This window comes from Hyperolius riggenbachi, chromosome 1, assembly GCF_040937935.1.
Source record: "Hyperolius riggenbachi isolate aHypRig1 chromosome 1, aHypRig1.pri, whole genome shotgun sequence".
Taxonomy (NCBI): domain Eukaryota; kingdom Metazoa; phylum Chordata; class Amphibia; order Anura; family Hyperoliidae; genus Hyperolius; species Hyperolius riggenbachi.
The window spans coordinates 334803982-334818638 of NC_090646.1; the positions used below are offsets into that span (position 1 = coordinate 334803982).

At 45.9% G+C, this 14657-nt stretch overlaps 1 protein-coding gene across 1 annotated transcript in view; it reads left to right on the plus strand.

The window, feature by feature from the left end:
* The first annotated feature begins 446 nt into the window (after positions 1-446).
* The window catches only part of RAB8A (RAB8A, member RAS oncogene family), a 67402-nt gene continuing 53191 nt past the window's right edge, over positions 447-14657 (plus strand). Inside the window, exon 1 of the mRNA XM_068233935.1 lies at positions 447-730. Coding sequence (XP_068090036.1) covers positions 607-730 — 124 coding nt within the window. The 5' untranslated portion in view covers positions 447-606. The remainder of the gene's footprint in view (positions 731-14657) is intronic.

Sequence of the window (14657 nt, forward strand, 5' to 3'; positions counted from 1 at the left end):
ATTGCAGCATGTGAGTATTACGTGCAAACATTTCTGCTCTCTGCTCCTCCCTTCTCTGTCCACTCCCTGCCCTCTGTCCATCTTCTCCCCTTCTCTGTGTGTCCACCCCCCTCTCCTTCTCCTGTCCTGCTAGTCATTTCACCCCCCGAATGCTTCCCTTGTAAAATGATCCGAGATTCGGATCAAAGATCCGGATCTTTTCAATGATCCGATTCGAATCATCCGGATCATTGAAAAGATCCGAACTTCCCATCTCTACTTCCGAGTAGCAAAAGTGAGCCAGCCCAGCTGACGCTAAATATACAGGTCAGGAAAGATGCAACAACCCTCCTTGTGACATTACAGAACCTCAACCTCCCTGACAGCCAATCAGGAGCTGCCGCTCTGACGTCCACTCGGCCAATCAGCTGCCACATCTCAGTTTGACTCGTCCGCTTAGCGAGATAAACTTTACGCTGGGATCGGCCTTGGGGGTCCCCGGAGATGGGCTGCTTTAAGTGACGCCACAAGGAGAGTAGCCAATTGCCGGTCACGCCGTGGTTGATTGATTAGATCACCAGCCAATAGGATTCTTCCGCTGGTATTTCCTGTATAGTAGTTTTTAATATGGCGAAGACTTACGACTATTTGTTTAAACTGCTTCTGATCGGTGACTCGGGGGTCGGAAAGACTTGCGTGTTGTTCAGGTTCTCAGAAGATGCCTTCAACTCTACATTTATATCAACCATAGGTGAGAGACGTGTGAGGTGTGAAGAGCAACTGGTGGTGGGACTAGCAGGGGGATGACAGGGGGGCAATGTGCACCGCCTGTCTGCTCCGGGCTTCACTTTATTCCAGAACTGTTCTGGGGGAGGGTGGAGGTGCTGTGTGTGCTGCATCCCACATTAGGAACGTTATGTCATATCATGATACAGCTGCACTCAGTAGTGTGGAGGAGTACACCCCGCAGGGATTCTAATCCTATGTCTGTGACGTTGCTTGTCAGTTATGTGTAAATTTAAAATGACCTGGAGTATTGTCGCTATTTGTGTGACTGTCCATAAAATATTAAGTGTTAATATATATCTATTACTTTTGTAATCAAATTTTATATCTTAATTGTTGTACCAGAGTAAATTGCTATGGATCAAAGCAGTGATATTTACTGCCATTTCCTTTTCATACCTGTGTTATCTATAATTGCGTAAACTTTGGACTTGCTGCACAGTGTCTCTGATCAGAATGCCATGTAATCAGCATACATTTGAAAGCGGCGCCGGGAGACTTGGGCGCAGGATACAGCCGGTATATGCCTGATCCTGCTTCTTCACATGTCCGGGCCGTGTTAATTACTATTCCCCCTCCAGGCCGCCATGGATAGTGGGGAATGATATAATTCGGCTTCCAGCGATTGCTTTTTTTTAAAACAACTTTGGCTCCGTCTTCTGACGGCTACCCACGCTACTCACTGAGCGCTGCTGTAGATGTAATTTCCATTATAGTCTATGGTGGCGCTGGCTGCACCCAAATCTAGCAGCGCTGGAAAGCACTGCTCCGATGTAATAATTGTTATTTTAACTTGTATCTCTGTTATGCTTAGCGCATGGGCTAGCAACATGAGTTAGTGTTACCCCAGGGGTTACTTCTTGTCAATTCAAGGGGAACATCTGCTTGTCAAACTCCACTCACCATAACAAGGTTTTAATATTATAAAGCAATAAATCATATATTAGTAAAACTTAGTAACTGTTAGTTGTTTAGGCTTCTTACACGCTGTACTGCATCCGTTGCAATGGGATTATTCTTCAGTCTCACTGCAACATTGCCAAATGGTTGCATTGTGTTTTGACGGTGAGGTGTGGCCATACAGTAAAGCATACAGTACCATTTAAGTATGCCTCTCTTCCCATGTAAATACAGTACACACTTTGTACTGTTAACAGACTACTGCGTTGGTGCCCGCTGTGCTGCACCGCGGTTGATGTGATAAGCTCATAGGACTATCATTGCTTCTACATCAGAATGCGATGGTTTTGTGCAACGCAACAGCCAAAGTGTAAAAGAGCCCTTATATACACCAGCAGCATTGAAAGTCCTATCAAATTCCAGGAGCCAGCTCTGAAAAGTAAAAAGTCTGAAGCTGTAGAGAAGAACATGGGGGGGGATTCATACTTTGACACAAATTCATAGAGCACACCAACAGACCCAGGACTATATTTAACAGAGTTGTGGAGTCGAGGAGCAATTTTTGGGTACCTGGAGTCGGAACCGTGCAACTATGCATCATCTCTGACTTCTAATAGATATAAATATTGAGGCTAGGTGCACAGTGGGATGTTGTGGAGCTGTGTTATAAAGTCTTATAATGCAGCTTACCGCACTGTATGGGGACGTTCACACTGCAGCGTTAGTGTCACATTTCAAAGTGTAGCGTTATGGTAACGCACTGCTGCAATGCGTTACCCCTAAATGCACACATTACCAAGTACAGGGATGCATACTTATTGCGTGTATGTTTCACTGTACTTACTGTATGCATCGCAGTATTAATGTGCTTTACCATCTTTTTTTTTTTTTTTTTTTTTTGCCTTGTGTTGTAACGCTACGTTGCGACCCACTGTGAACCTAGCCTAAGGGCCTGAGCCCACTAATGCAGTTGTACGCAGTTGTGTCAGCTTTTCAGCATCTGTAACATTGATGTGTTTCTGAAAAGCGGACACAACTGCTTTTATTGGGCTCAGGCCCTAAGAGAAAAATGGTGATAAAATATACTATTTCTCAGATAAGTGGAAATGGAAAATGATGGGTTCTGTGGAAACAAATGCATGGTCAGGTAGACCAACTAAAATTTCACTCACAACTGCTTCAAAAATTGTTTGGGATGCAAGGAAAACCCCTCAAATAACTTAAGGTGAAATGCAGAACTTTGTTACATATAGTTACATAGTTATTTGGGTTGACAAAAGACATCACGTACAACCATAAAAAAAAGTATACCACCAGCCTGCTCCCTCACATATCCCTGTTGATCCAGAGGAACAAACAAACAAACAAACACAGAACACTTATATCGCGCTTTTCTCCTGGCGGACTCAAAGCGCCAGAGCTGCAGCCACTAGGGCGCGCTCTATAGGCAGTAGCAGTGTTAGGGGGACTTGCCCAAAGTCTCCTACTGAAATAGGTTCTGGCTTACTGAACAGGCAGAGCCGAGATTCGAACCCAGGTCACCTGTATCAGAGGCAGAGCCCTTAACCATTACACTATCCAGCCAAAAAACCCTCACAATGCATGGTCCAATTAGCCCCACAAGGGAAAAAAATTCCTTCCGGACTCCAGATGGCAATCAGGTAAAATCCCTGGATCAACATCACTTGGGCATTACCTAGTAATTATAGCCATGGATGTCTTTCAATGCAAGGAAAGCATTTAAGCTTGTGTGTGTGGCAGTTTCAAGATGCACAATAAGGAGGCATTTGAAGAAAGATGGGGTGCATGCTCGGTTTGCCAGAAGAAAGTCATTACTACACAAATGCCACAAAGTATCCTGCTTACAATATGCCAAACCGCTTAGAGTCTTGCCTCAAGACCTTCTGGCTTGAACTTTTTGACCCCAACCATAAACTACATTTGGAGAGGAGTTAACAATGCCTGTGATGAAATGTCCACCATTCCTATTGTATAACATGGTGGTGGATCGCTGATGTTTTGGAGATGTGTGAGCTAGGAAGGCACAGGAAATTTGGTCAGTTGTCAAATACTGGAGGTAAATTTGCACTCATGAGCCAGGAAGCTGAGCATGGGACTTACTTGGACATTTCAACTTGACAATGATATGACAACACAAGGCCAAGTCAACCTGTTTTTGGCTACAGCAACATAAAAAAAAGGGACAACTGTAATGAGAAGAATATGGAGGCTACCATATTTATTTTGTTTTAAGCTAGACCAATTGCCTGCCTATCCTGCTGATCTTCTGCCCATAATACTTTTTTTTTTATTTTATTATTTTTTATACATTTCTTTTTTGTATGTATTTTTGTATTGTATAATCAGTGTGATCGGCTGTCAAAGGCTTCAGCCTATGACAGCCGATCACTTCCTGAGCTACAAAGGGGACAGCCATGTCACACAGCTGTCCCCAGTACAGCGCTGCCTTAGATTGCAGCGCTGTACAGGGTTATTAGATGGCGAAACAGTTTCGCCGTCTATCAGTCTACAAGCGTCGATCGCCACTGGGAGACTGAAACTCCGCCTTCCAAGCGGAGATGTGCACGCGATCCTGCCAATTGGCGTGGAGTGTTCCTGGGGCTGCCGCTGCTTTCACGCCAATCGGCGTGGATCGGTCAGCAAAACATTTCTTTGTTACAGCTGATAATAATCCTGAGATAAATCTACAATGTGTCTACTTCCTGATTTATGGAAGCAAAGATATTGTTAACGTCCTGTGCTTTCAAATGAGCTTATCAGCCATGGCAGTCTTGTGACACAGTGGGGAAAGATCAAATTACAACTAGTAATTTAGACACAAATGAGGGGGAATTAGACAGGCTAAACTGTCTAAATACATTCAGGGTACATTTGGCTTGGCAATGAGGTAAACCACTTTTTTATCTAAATTTATCTTAAGGTCCATAGGCAATTGGGGGGGCGGAAATTGTATTGTGTACCCAGCATGATGTCCTACCAAATGATTGTACTGTATTGTGTGTGTGGCTGAGGGAGACCTTTCAATGCCCCTGAGGTCTCACCAGGAAAAGTACTTTCTGCTCTGACACGGTCAAAGCTTTTATCGCTGATATCCCGCTGTAGTCATGCAGTAAATATCAAACCAGTGAGGACTTAGGCCCAGTGCACACCGGGCGGATCCGCCAGCCGCATCCACCTGAAAATCCACGTGGCTAATGTATCTCTATGGGCTGGTGCACACCGGCGGTTTGAGGTTTTTAGCAAACCGCAAACGTGCCTCTTGCTGCACGTTTGCGGTTTGCTTAAAACCTCAAACCGCCGGTGTGCACCAGCCCATAGAGATACATTAGCCACGCGGATGCTCAGGCTGATGCGGCCGGCGGATCGCATCAAGATCCCCTCGGTGTGCACTGGGACTAAACTCTGTCATCCGCACCCAAAGCCGCTAGCGTTTTGTGAATCTGCTAGCGGTTTTGGTGTGCCCCAGGCCTTAAAGTGGATCTGAGATAAACTTTTATTCATTACACAATTGTGTTCCTTCCATATAGTTTATAGGGCATTCCTCAAGCCAAACACTTTTTTTTTTGTTTGGTTTTTTTTTGTTTTAATACTCGAATTCCCTATAAACTAAACAAGCCTTGCCCACAGCTTCTCCAATATGCCATGTAGCAAGGGCTTATGGGAGCTCAGTCTGGGCAGGAGGAGGAGGTTACTAGCCAGAGATTTCAGAGGCAGAGGGGAGGGGGGAGTGAATTTTTCACAGGCTGAGGGGTGGAGATGCAGCTGCAGATTACCTGTGTAATGATGACAAACAGAACATGGCCGCTCTCATTGTATCACAGGATTAAGTCATCATAAACTGTTGAAGCTGTATACAGCTAGATTTGCTGTGTAAACTATCTAAACTTTACATGAGCTATATAGACAAGCTACTTGTTATAGTTAGTTTTTCATCTCGGATCCGCTTTAACAAAACAAAGACTGACTACTGGTAACTGATGTGGTAAACCTGGCCTGCAGTTATAAATAACTGTCTATTTGGGCTAAGTTTGCAACTCTTGCATGGCTCATATCAAATCATGACAAGGTTTGCTAAATACAGTGGTTTGCAAAAGTATTTGGCACCTTGAAGTTTTCCACATTTTGTCATATTAGTGCCACAAACATCAATCGATTTTATTGGAATTCCATGTGAAATACAAAGTGGTGTACACATGAGAAGTGGAACGAAAATCATACATGATTCCAAACATTAAAAAAAAAAAAAAAAATTACTGCAAAGTGGGGTGTGCTTAATTATTCAGCCCCCTTTGGTCTGAGTGCAGTCAATTGCCCATAGACATTGCCTGATGAGTGCTAATGACTACACACAGGTGCACTCTATTTAATCTAATGTCAGTACAAATACAGCTGCTCTGTGACGGCCTCAGAGGTTGTCTAAGCGAATATTGGGGGTCCAAAGAACACACCAGACAGGTCAGGGATAAAGTTATTGAGAAATTTAAAGTTATTGAGAAATTTAAAGCAGGCTAATGCTACGTACACACTTGAGATAAAAGTCTTTGGAATAGGCAAGATCACAGACCAATTTTGCCCCTTCCATGTAGTATGAGAGCCATACTATACACAGTCTATTCTATGGAGCTGAACTCCTCATCAGATAAAAATCTTTGCAAGATCCTGCACACAAAGATGCTGTACACATTCACAAGATCTGTTCCTGCAAAATGCATTCATAGGGCTTGATTCACAAAGCGGTGCTAACTGTTAGCACGCCTGTGAAAACCCCCTTAGCACGTTTAAACAAGCTTTTCGTACAACTTTACGCGCGCAGGGCGCTCCGCGCGAAGTGCCCATTAAAGCCTATGGGACTTAGCGTGCATAGGAATTTGCGCACACAAAACTTTGCGCGCAATCTGCTTGGAAATCCGGTGCTAACCTACTTAGCACCCTGGTTAGCATGTCTAAAGACGGTTAGCACCGCTTTGTCAATCAAGCCCATAGTCTGAGATCTGCAAATCCTCATACACACCTTGTTTAACAGACATTCATCTGCATATCTGACAATCACCTGCAGATCTGAAGATCCATCCTGGTGGATCTGATCTGCAGATGAATGTCTGTTAAACAAGGTGTGTATGAGGATCTGCAGATATCATAGACTATGAATGCATATTGCAGGAATGGATCTTTTTGTGTGCAGGATCTTGTAAAGATTTTTATTTGAGTTCAGCTCCATTGAAAAGACTGTGTAGAGTATGGCTCTCATACACTACATAGAATGGGGTAAAATTGGTCTGTGATCTTGCCTTTTTCAAAGACTTTTATCTCAAGTGTGTATGTAGCATTAGGCTACTAAAAGATTTCCAAAGCCTTGAACATCCCACGGAGCACTGTTCAAGCGTTCATTCAGAAATGGAAGGAGTATGGCACAACTGTAAGCCTACCAAGACAAGGCCGTGCACCTAAATTCACAGGCCGAACAAGGAAAGCGCTGATCAGAAATGCAGTCAAGAGGCCCATGGTGACTCTTGATGAGCTGCGGAGATCTACAGCTCGGGTGGGAGAATCTTTCCATAGGACAACTATTAGTCGTGCACTGCACAAAGTTGGCCTTTATGGAAGAGTGGCAAGAAGAAAGCCATTGTTAACAGAAAAGCATACCGTATATACTCGCATACAAGCCGAATTTTTGACCCCCAAAAAGGGGGTCAAAAGTTGGGGGGTCGGCTTGTATGCGAGTCTTCCCTGGTGGTCTAGTGGTTAGTGGTGGGTGGTCCGCTCCCCCCGCGGCCGCCGCTGCTATTACCTGCTTAGGCAGCGGCCGCTTCCTAATCCGCGTTCCCCTTCTGAAACTTTCTCAGAGTGTATCACAGCAGCACGCCCGGCGCTGCTGCTGTGCCGATGCAGGGGGCAGGAAAGAGCGGTTCCCTTGGTAACGGCGATACAGATCGCCGCTATAGGGAGCCGTGCTCTTTCCTGCCCCCTGCATCGTCACAGCAGCAGCGCCGGGCGCGCTGCTGTGATACACTCTGAGAAAGTTTCAGAAGGGGAACGCGGATTAGGAAGCGGCCGCTGCCTAAGCAGGTAATAGCAGCAGGGGGAGCTGGGGGGGAGCACTACCTACCTATGCTGGGCGCTATACTGGCTAAACTGGGCGCTATACTGGCTAAACTGGGCGCTATACTGGCTAAACTGGGCGCTATACTGGCTAAACTGGGCGCTATACTGGCTAAACTGGGCGCTATACTGGCTAAACTGGGCACTTTACTAGCCATACTGGGGCACTATACTGGCTAAACTGGGCACTATACTGGCTAAACTGGGCACTATATACTGGCTAAACTGGGCACTATACTGGGCACTTTACTAGCTAATTTGGGCACTATACTGGCTAAACTGGGCACTTTACTAGCCATACTGGGGCACTATACTGGCTAAACTGGGCACTATACTAACTAAACTTGGCACTATACTGGCTAAGCTGGGCACTTTACTAGCCATACTGGGGCACTATACTAGCTAAACTGAGGCACCACCTACCCATACTGGGCGCTATACTGGGCACTATACTGGCTATACTGGGCACTTTACTAGCTATACTGGGCACTATACTAGCTATACTGGACACTACCTACCTATACTGGGCACTATACTAGCTATACTGGGACACACTGGGGGGCTGCACCAATCCAGCATTTCCTACTACCGGCTTATATGGGGGTCAATCATTTTTCCCTGTTTTTTCAGGGAAAAGTTGGGGGTCGGCTTATATGCGGGTCGGCTTATATGCGAGTATATACGGTAAGCAGTCCCGTTGGCAGTTTGCCACAAGCCATATGGGGGACACAGCAAACATGTGGAAGAAGATGCTCTGGTCAGATGAGACCAAAATGGAACTTTTTGCCCAAAATGCAAAACGCTATGTGTGGCAGAAAACTAACACTGCACATCACTCTGAACTCACCATCCCCACTGTCAAATGTGGTGGCAGCATCATGCTCTGTGGGTGCTTCTCTTCAGCAGGGGCAGGGAAGCTGGTCAGAGTTGATGGGAAGATGGAGGGAGCCAAATACAGGGCAATCTTGGAAGAAAATCTCTTGGAGTCTGCAAAAGAATTGAGACTGGGGCGGAGGTTCACCTTCCAGCAGGACAATGACCCTAAACGTAAAGCCAGGGCAACAATGGAATGCTTTAAAACAAAACATATCCATGTGCTAGAATGGCCCAGTCAAAGTCCAGATCTAAATCCAATCGAGAATCTGTGGCAAGCTGTCCATCTAATCTGACTGAGCTGGAGCTGTTTTGAAAAGAAGAATGGGCAAGGATTTCAGTCTCTAGATGTGCAAAGCTGGTAGAGAGATACCCTAAAACACTGGCAGCTGTAATTGCAGCAAAAGGTGGTTCTACAAAGTATTGACTCGGGGCTGAATAATTGTGCACACCCCACTTTGCAGTTTTTTGTTTTTTTTTTCAAATGTGTGGAATCCTGTATGATTTTCGTTCCACTTCTCACGTGTACACCACTTTGTATTGGTCTTTCACGTGGAATTCCAATAAAATTGATTCAGGTTTGTGGCAGTAATATGACAAAATGTGGAAAATTTCAGTGTGTGTGTGTGTTACGGACCACAAGTTTGGACACACCTTCTCATTCAAAGAGTTGTTTTTTTTTTTTTTCCCTTTTATTTTCATGACTATGAACATTGTAGATTCACACTGAAGGCATCCAAACTATGAATTAACACACGTTGAAGTATAGTACATAACCAAAAAGTGTGAAACAACTGAAAATATGTCATATTCTAGGTTCTTCAAAGTAGCCACCTATTGCTTTGATTACCGCTTTGCACGCTCTTGGCATTCTCTTGATGAGCTTCAAGAGGTATTTTCAGGCTAGATTCACAGTGGGACGTTGCGTTTTGATGCGACGTTAAAGTTGCACCGCAAACTTACAACGCAACGCGCCCAAAAAGTCGCAACGCAGCGTTGCCGCAGATACAGTAAAAAATACAGGCAATGAAGTATGCTTCCAAGTCATTACTGAGCATGTGCAAACAGTAATGCAGCTAATAACGTGTATAACGCACTGCATGCAGTACTTTTACTTAACGTGCAGTGTTAGACACCAACGCAACGTGTGCACTGTGAACGGGGTATTGATTTTTCATTGCAGTGAGTTATTCTGCGTTAAATGCTGGTTTAACGTGCGACTTTAACGTCCCACTGTGAACTTAGCCTAAGTTGTTTCACACTTTTTGGTTATGTACTATACTTCCACATGTATTAATTCATAGTCAGTTTTAGTGAACTATTATTATTTAGTATTTATATAGGGCCAAAATCTCTTTCAGTGCTGCACAGAGTGTATTTAGTCTTGTCACTTAACTGTCCCTATGAGGAGCTCACAATCTAATCCCTACCATAGTCATATGTCTATGTATGTATCATGTAGTGTGTGTATCGTAGACCTAACTTGTGGAATTTCCTTTTAACACAGCTGAAGCTTTGCCCTCCATTTTTGTTTCCATAAATGTTGGTCATTAGCACTGTGGGGATATGTTTGGCTACAGCCCGGCTGCTTGCTCTGTTCCGTGAAAAGGGGTGGGGAGCCAACACTAGTGGCACCCAAACTGGAGGCACCAAACTCATTCCTCACTGAGATGTATAGACACAAGATTATCACCTGGAACAATCAGTAGTGATTGTCTCTTATCAATTCTGTCATCTGTATGTACCTTAAAGAGGAACTGTAACCAAGGATTGTACTTCATCCCAAGCAGTAGCTGATTCCCCCCCCCCTTTCCCATGAGAAATCTTTACCGTTTCTCGAATAATCAGGGGGGGGGTCTGTATGGCTGATATTGTGGTGAAACCCCTCCCACAGTGTGATGTCAGAACCTAGGTCCTGACAGTTTTCTGTCTGTGAGCCTCGTTGCATTGTGGGAAATAACAGCTGTATATAAGCTATATAAGCAACCAGTTTCTCCATCTGTGCATATGTATATCTATATACCCAGAAACCTTTCTTTAATGTCACACTGCTCAGTCTTCAAGCCATGGGACGTGACTATTCCCCCGAATGGGGACTGGAGCATGTAGGACGTGATTGGGCTGGCCTCCATATTATGATAGGGCGAAGATACCGCAAAGCTATCAAATCAGAGAGTGGTGGCAGTGAAATTACCCGATTTCCAGCGTGAAATCGATATTTTTAGTTTACCGATTGTACATACAATCGTGATTGTACATGTATGGGCACCTCCAACCAATCTTAAAGGAGTTATCAGGGCAAATCAATGAAAAAGAGTGGTACTTACCGGGGGCTTCCTCCAGCCCCAAGCTCCCAGGACCTCCCTCGCCGCAGCTCTGAAGTCAGCCGTTCGCCGGAGCTCCGACCCGGTCCCCGGCGATGACGTCAGAGCGACCTCCAGGTCGCTCTGTACTGCGCCTGCGCGATCGGTGCTGTCAATCAATGCCACGTGGGCCGGAGCAGACTGCACAGGCGCAGTAGTTCTTTCAAGGGACACTTAAATGGAACCTCAACTGAGAAGGATGTGAATTTTTCCTTTTCAAATAATACCGGTTGCCTGACTCTCTTGCTGATGATCCTGTCTCTAATACTTTTAGCAACAGCCCCTGAACAAGCATGCAGATCAGGTGCTCTGACTTTAAAGGAGAACTGTAGTGAGAGGTATATAGAGGCTGCCATATTGATTTCCTCTTCAGCAATACCAGTTGCCTGGTTATCCTGCTGATCCTCTGCCTCTAATACTTTTTGCCCTAGACCCTGAACAAGCATGCAGCAGATCAGGTGTTTCTGACATTTTTGCCATACCTGACAAGATTAGCTGCATGCTTGTTTCTGGTTTGATTCTGCAGGCAGATAGCTCAGCAGGGCTGCCAGGTAACTGGTATTGCTTAAAAGGAAATGAATATGGCAGCCTCCATGTACCTTTCACTACAGTTCTCCTTTAAAGAGAACCCGAGGTGGCATTGCATTATGTTACTTGGGCACACTAACACCAGCCTCTGTTGCCCCATCGTGTGCCTCAAAGACCCCCCTGCTCGCCGCTATACTCCCCGCAGTGCTGGCGACACGCAGCGTGTCGCCAGCACAATGTTTACCCTAGCGCTGTCTGTCAGCGCCGCTCCCCCGCCTCCTCCGCATCGTCGCTACCCGCCCTCGTCCCTTCCCTCCAATCAACGGGAGGGAAGGGACACGGGCGGGTAGCGGCGATGCGGCGGAGCGGCGCTGACAGACAGCGCTAGGGTAAACATTGTGCTGGTGACACGCTGCGTGTCGCCAGCACTGCGGGGAGTATAGCGGCGAGCAGGGGGATCTTTGAGGCACACGATGGGGCAACAGAGGCTGGTGTTAGTGTGCCCAACCAGCCTCTGTGCCCCACTAGCATAATGCAATGCCACCTCGGGTTCTCTTTAAGTCAGACTGGATTAGCTGCATGCTTGTTTCAGGTGTGTGATTCAGCTACTACTGCAGCCAAAGAGACCTGCAGGACTGGCAAGCAACTGCTATTGTTTAAAAGAAAACATCCAGATCCCTCTCAGTTAAGGTCCCCTTTAACCTCCAAAAGATGGACCGTCCAGGAAAATCATGCTGAAAGCGGTATGGATGAGCCGGGCTCATCCATGCCGCCAGAGAGATTTCTAGCTGCTCTGCCCCGCAGGCTCCACTTTTTTCTCTTCAGCAGGATTCTCTAGGGTGGCTGGATGCCTGTCGGCACACTATGGGTAGCGATCTGTGCTACCCACAGTGTGAAAAGGAAGCATCCAGCCATCCTAGGGAATCCCAGTGAGTGGAGCCACGGGGCAGAGCATTTGCAGGGCTTCTCTGCAGTGATCCCACCCTTCCTACCATCCCTGCTGCGATTTCCCCCTCTCTCCCCTATCCATACCCTGCTGTCTCTCCCTTCCTGCTGTCTCCCCTTTCTTCCGGTCCCCGGCGCTTAGGGAAAATAGTATTTGCTCACCCTGGCCTCTCTCCAGCATCAGCCGCACACCCTCCTCCAATGCGTACAGCTCCGATCTGTGTACAGTAACCTGACGCGGCTTGATGACATCATTAAGCTACGTCCTGGTACTGTACACAGAGCTGAGCTGTACGCGATGGAGGAGGGTGTGCGGCTGATGCTGGAGAGAGGCCAGGGTGAGTAAATACTATTTCCCCTAAGCGCCAGTAATCTTTGGGGAGGGAGGGGGAAGCACCTTCCTATACTGCGCATATATACCTGGCTACCTATACTGCCCATCTATACCTGTGCTGCTGCACCTATACCTGGCTACCTATACTGGGGGGGCTTGCCTAAATACTGCATCGCAAATAATGTTTTTGAGCCCACAGGGTGCAATTTTACACCCTCTCCTGAGAGCAATTTAGCCTAGAAACCGCACTGATTGGAAGCCTAGCTTCCAATGCGCACCCTGCATCAGCACATGGGGGAGACTTGGTGGGGTCTTATACTCACCATTGACGTGCTGATCCCCACGGTGAGTACCTCTGATAGCTTCCCCAGTGCCTTCTTCCATGTCCCCTGGCGTGATGACATGTTCCCCAGCGATCGGTGTTGATGACACCAGGATTACACAGTGTCATCAACATCTTGCGGCAAACATTTTTTTTATTTATTTATTTATTTATTGAATTCAAAACAATAACCTGTATTGAATTCAATATTAACTAAAAATTGATTACAAAAAAAAACAAAAACTTTTTGCACAGAAATCCTGGTGAAATTGAATGCTTGGGAGGTTAACTGAAAAAAATGCCCAGCTACTTACCTGGTACTTCTTTTAGCCCTTGAATTCCTCCTGCTCCTTCGGGATGATTCTGCACTCCGCGTTTACTCCACTGTCCGCATTTGTAACCTGGTGTGAGTCGCCCAGGCCACTACGCCCCCTCTAACCCGCTCTCGCAACTGGAAGCGTTTTGCACGTGCGTACTGCACATTTTTGTTTATTACGCAAGTGCAGAGCACTCCCAGCTATAGGAGTGCATTGGAGGAGGTGTGCAGCATGGGGCCACGCATTACACAATTTTCGGTCGACACCTGGGGAACCAGGAAGACTTTTTTTTTGGGGGGGGGGGGTCCTAAAGTTTTAAGGACAACTGAAGCAAGAGGGATATGTAAGCTGCTATATTTTTCTGCCTGGTAAAGAACCAAAGGGGAAAGAACAGAAAAGAAAGAGCGTAGAATCCCCAGTATAGGGGTATCAGAAAAAAGAAAAACAAGAGAGTAAAATGTGGTCTGCTCAACACACTCAGAGAGCGCCATGTAAGTAAATGTACCTAAAGATCAAAGCCTCTCCTGTAAAAGCTTAATAAAAGAATGACGCCCACGTAACGTCAAGGGCAGGATCGTTCTCCTAAAAGTCGTCTATATTCATCAGATTCAGCAAATTCGAACCAAGGTCTCCATGTCAGCAGAAACTGCTCATTTCTCAAGTGAATGGACTGTCAGATGTTCCGTTTGTTCTATTGACTTAATTTCTTGTAGCCATTTGGCCACCGAGGGGGTATGGGAAGTCTTCCGGTGACGTGCTATAAGTATACGAGTGGCATTAATAAGGTGTTTAGATAATGATTTTTTTAATATTTTCTGAGAAGTCTTGGGGAATTATGCAAAAAATAATAGGCAGGATCATCAGACGTCTCCACTCCAGTCACTTGAGCAATGATAGCCTTTACAGAATCCCCAAAAAGGCCAATGGCCGGACAGCTACAGAAGATGTGCAAAAGAGTTCCTGTGTGCATTGCGCATCGCCAGCAAAGAGGGCTAGAGTTGGGATACATTTGGTGGAGTCTATCCGGCATATGGTACCACTGGGTTAGGATTTTGTAGCCAGATTCCTGGATGCGAGCAGAAATAGATGATTTATGGGCTAAAATGAGAATCTTCAGCCACTGGGTATCTGAAAAAGTCTGCCCTAGAAGGGTCTCCCATCTACCTTTTTAAGGAGGTAGCGATAGCAGC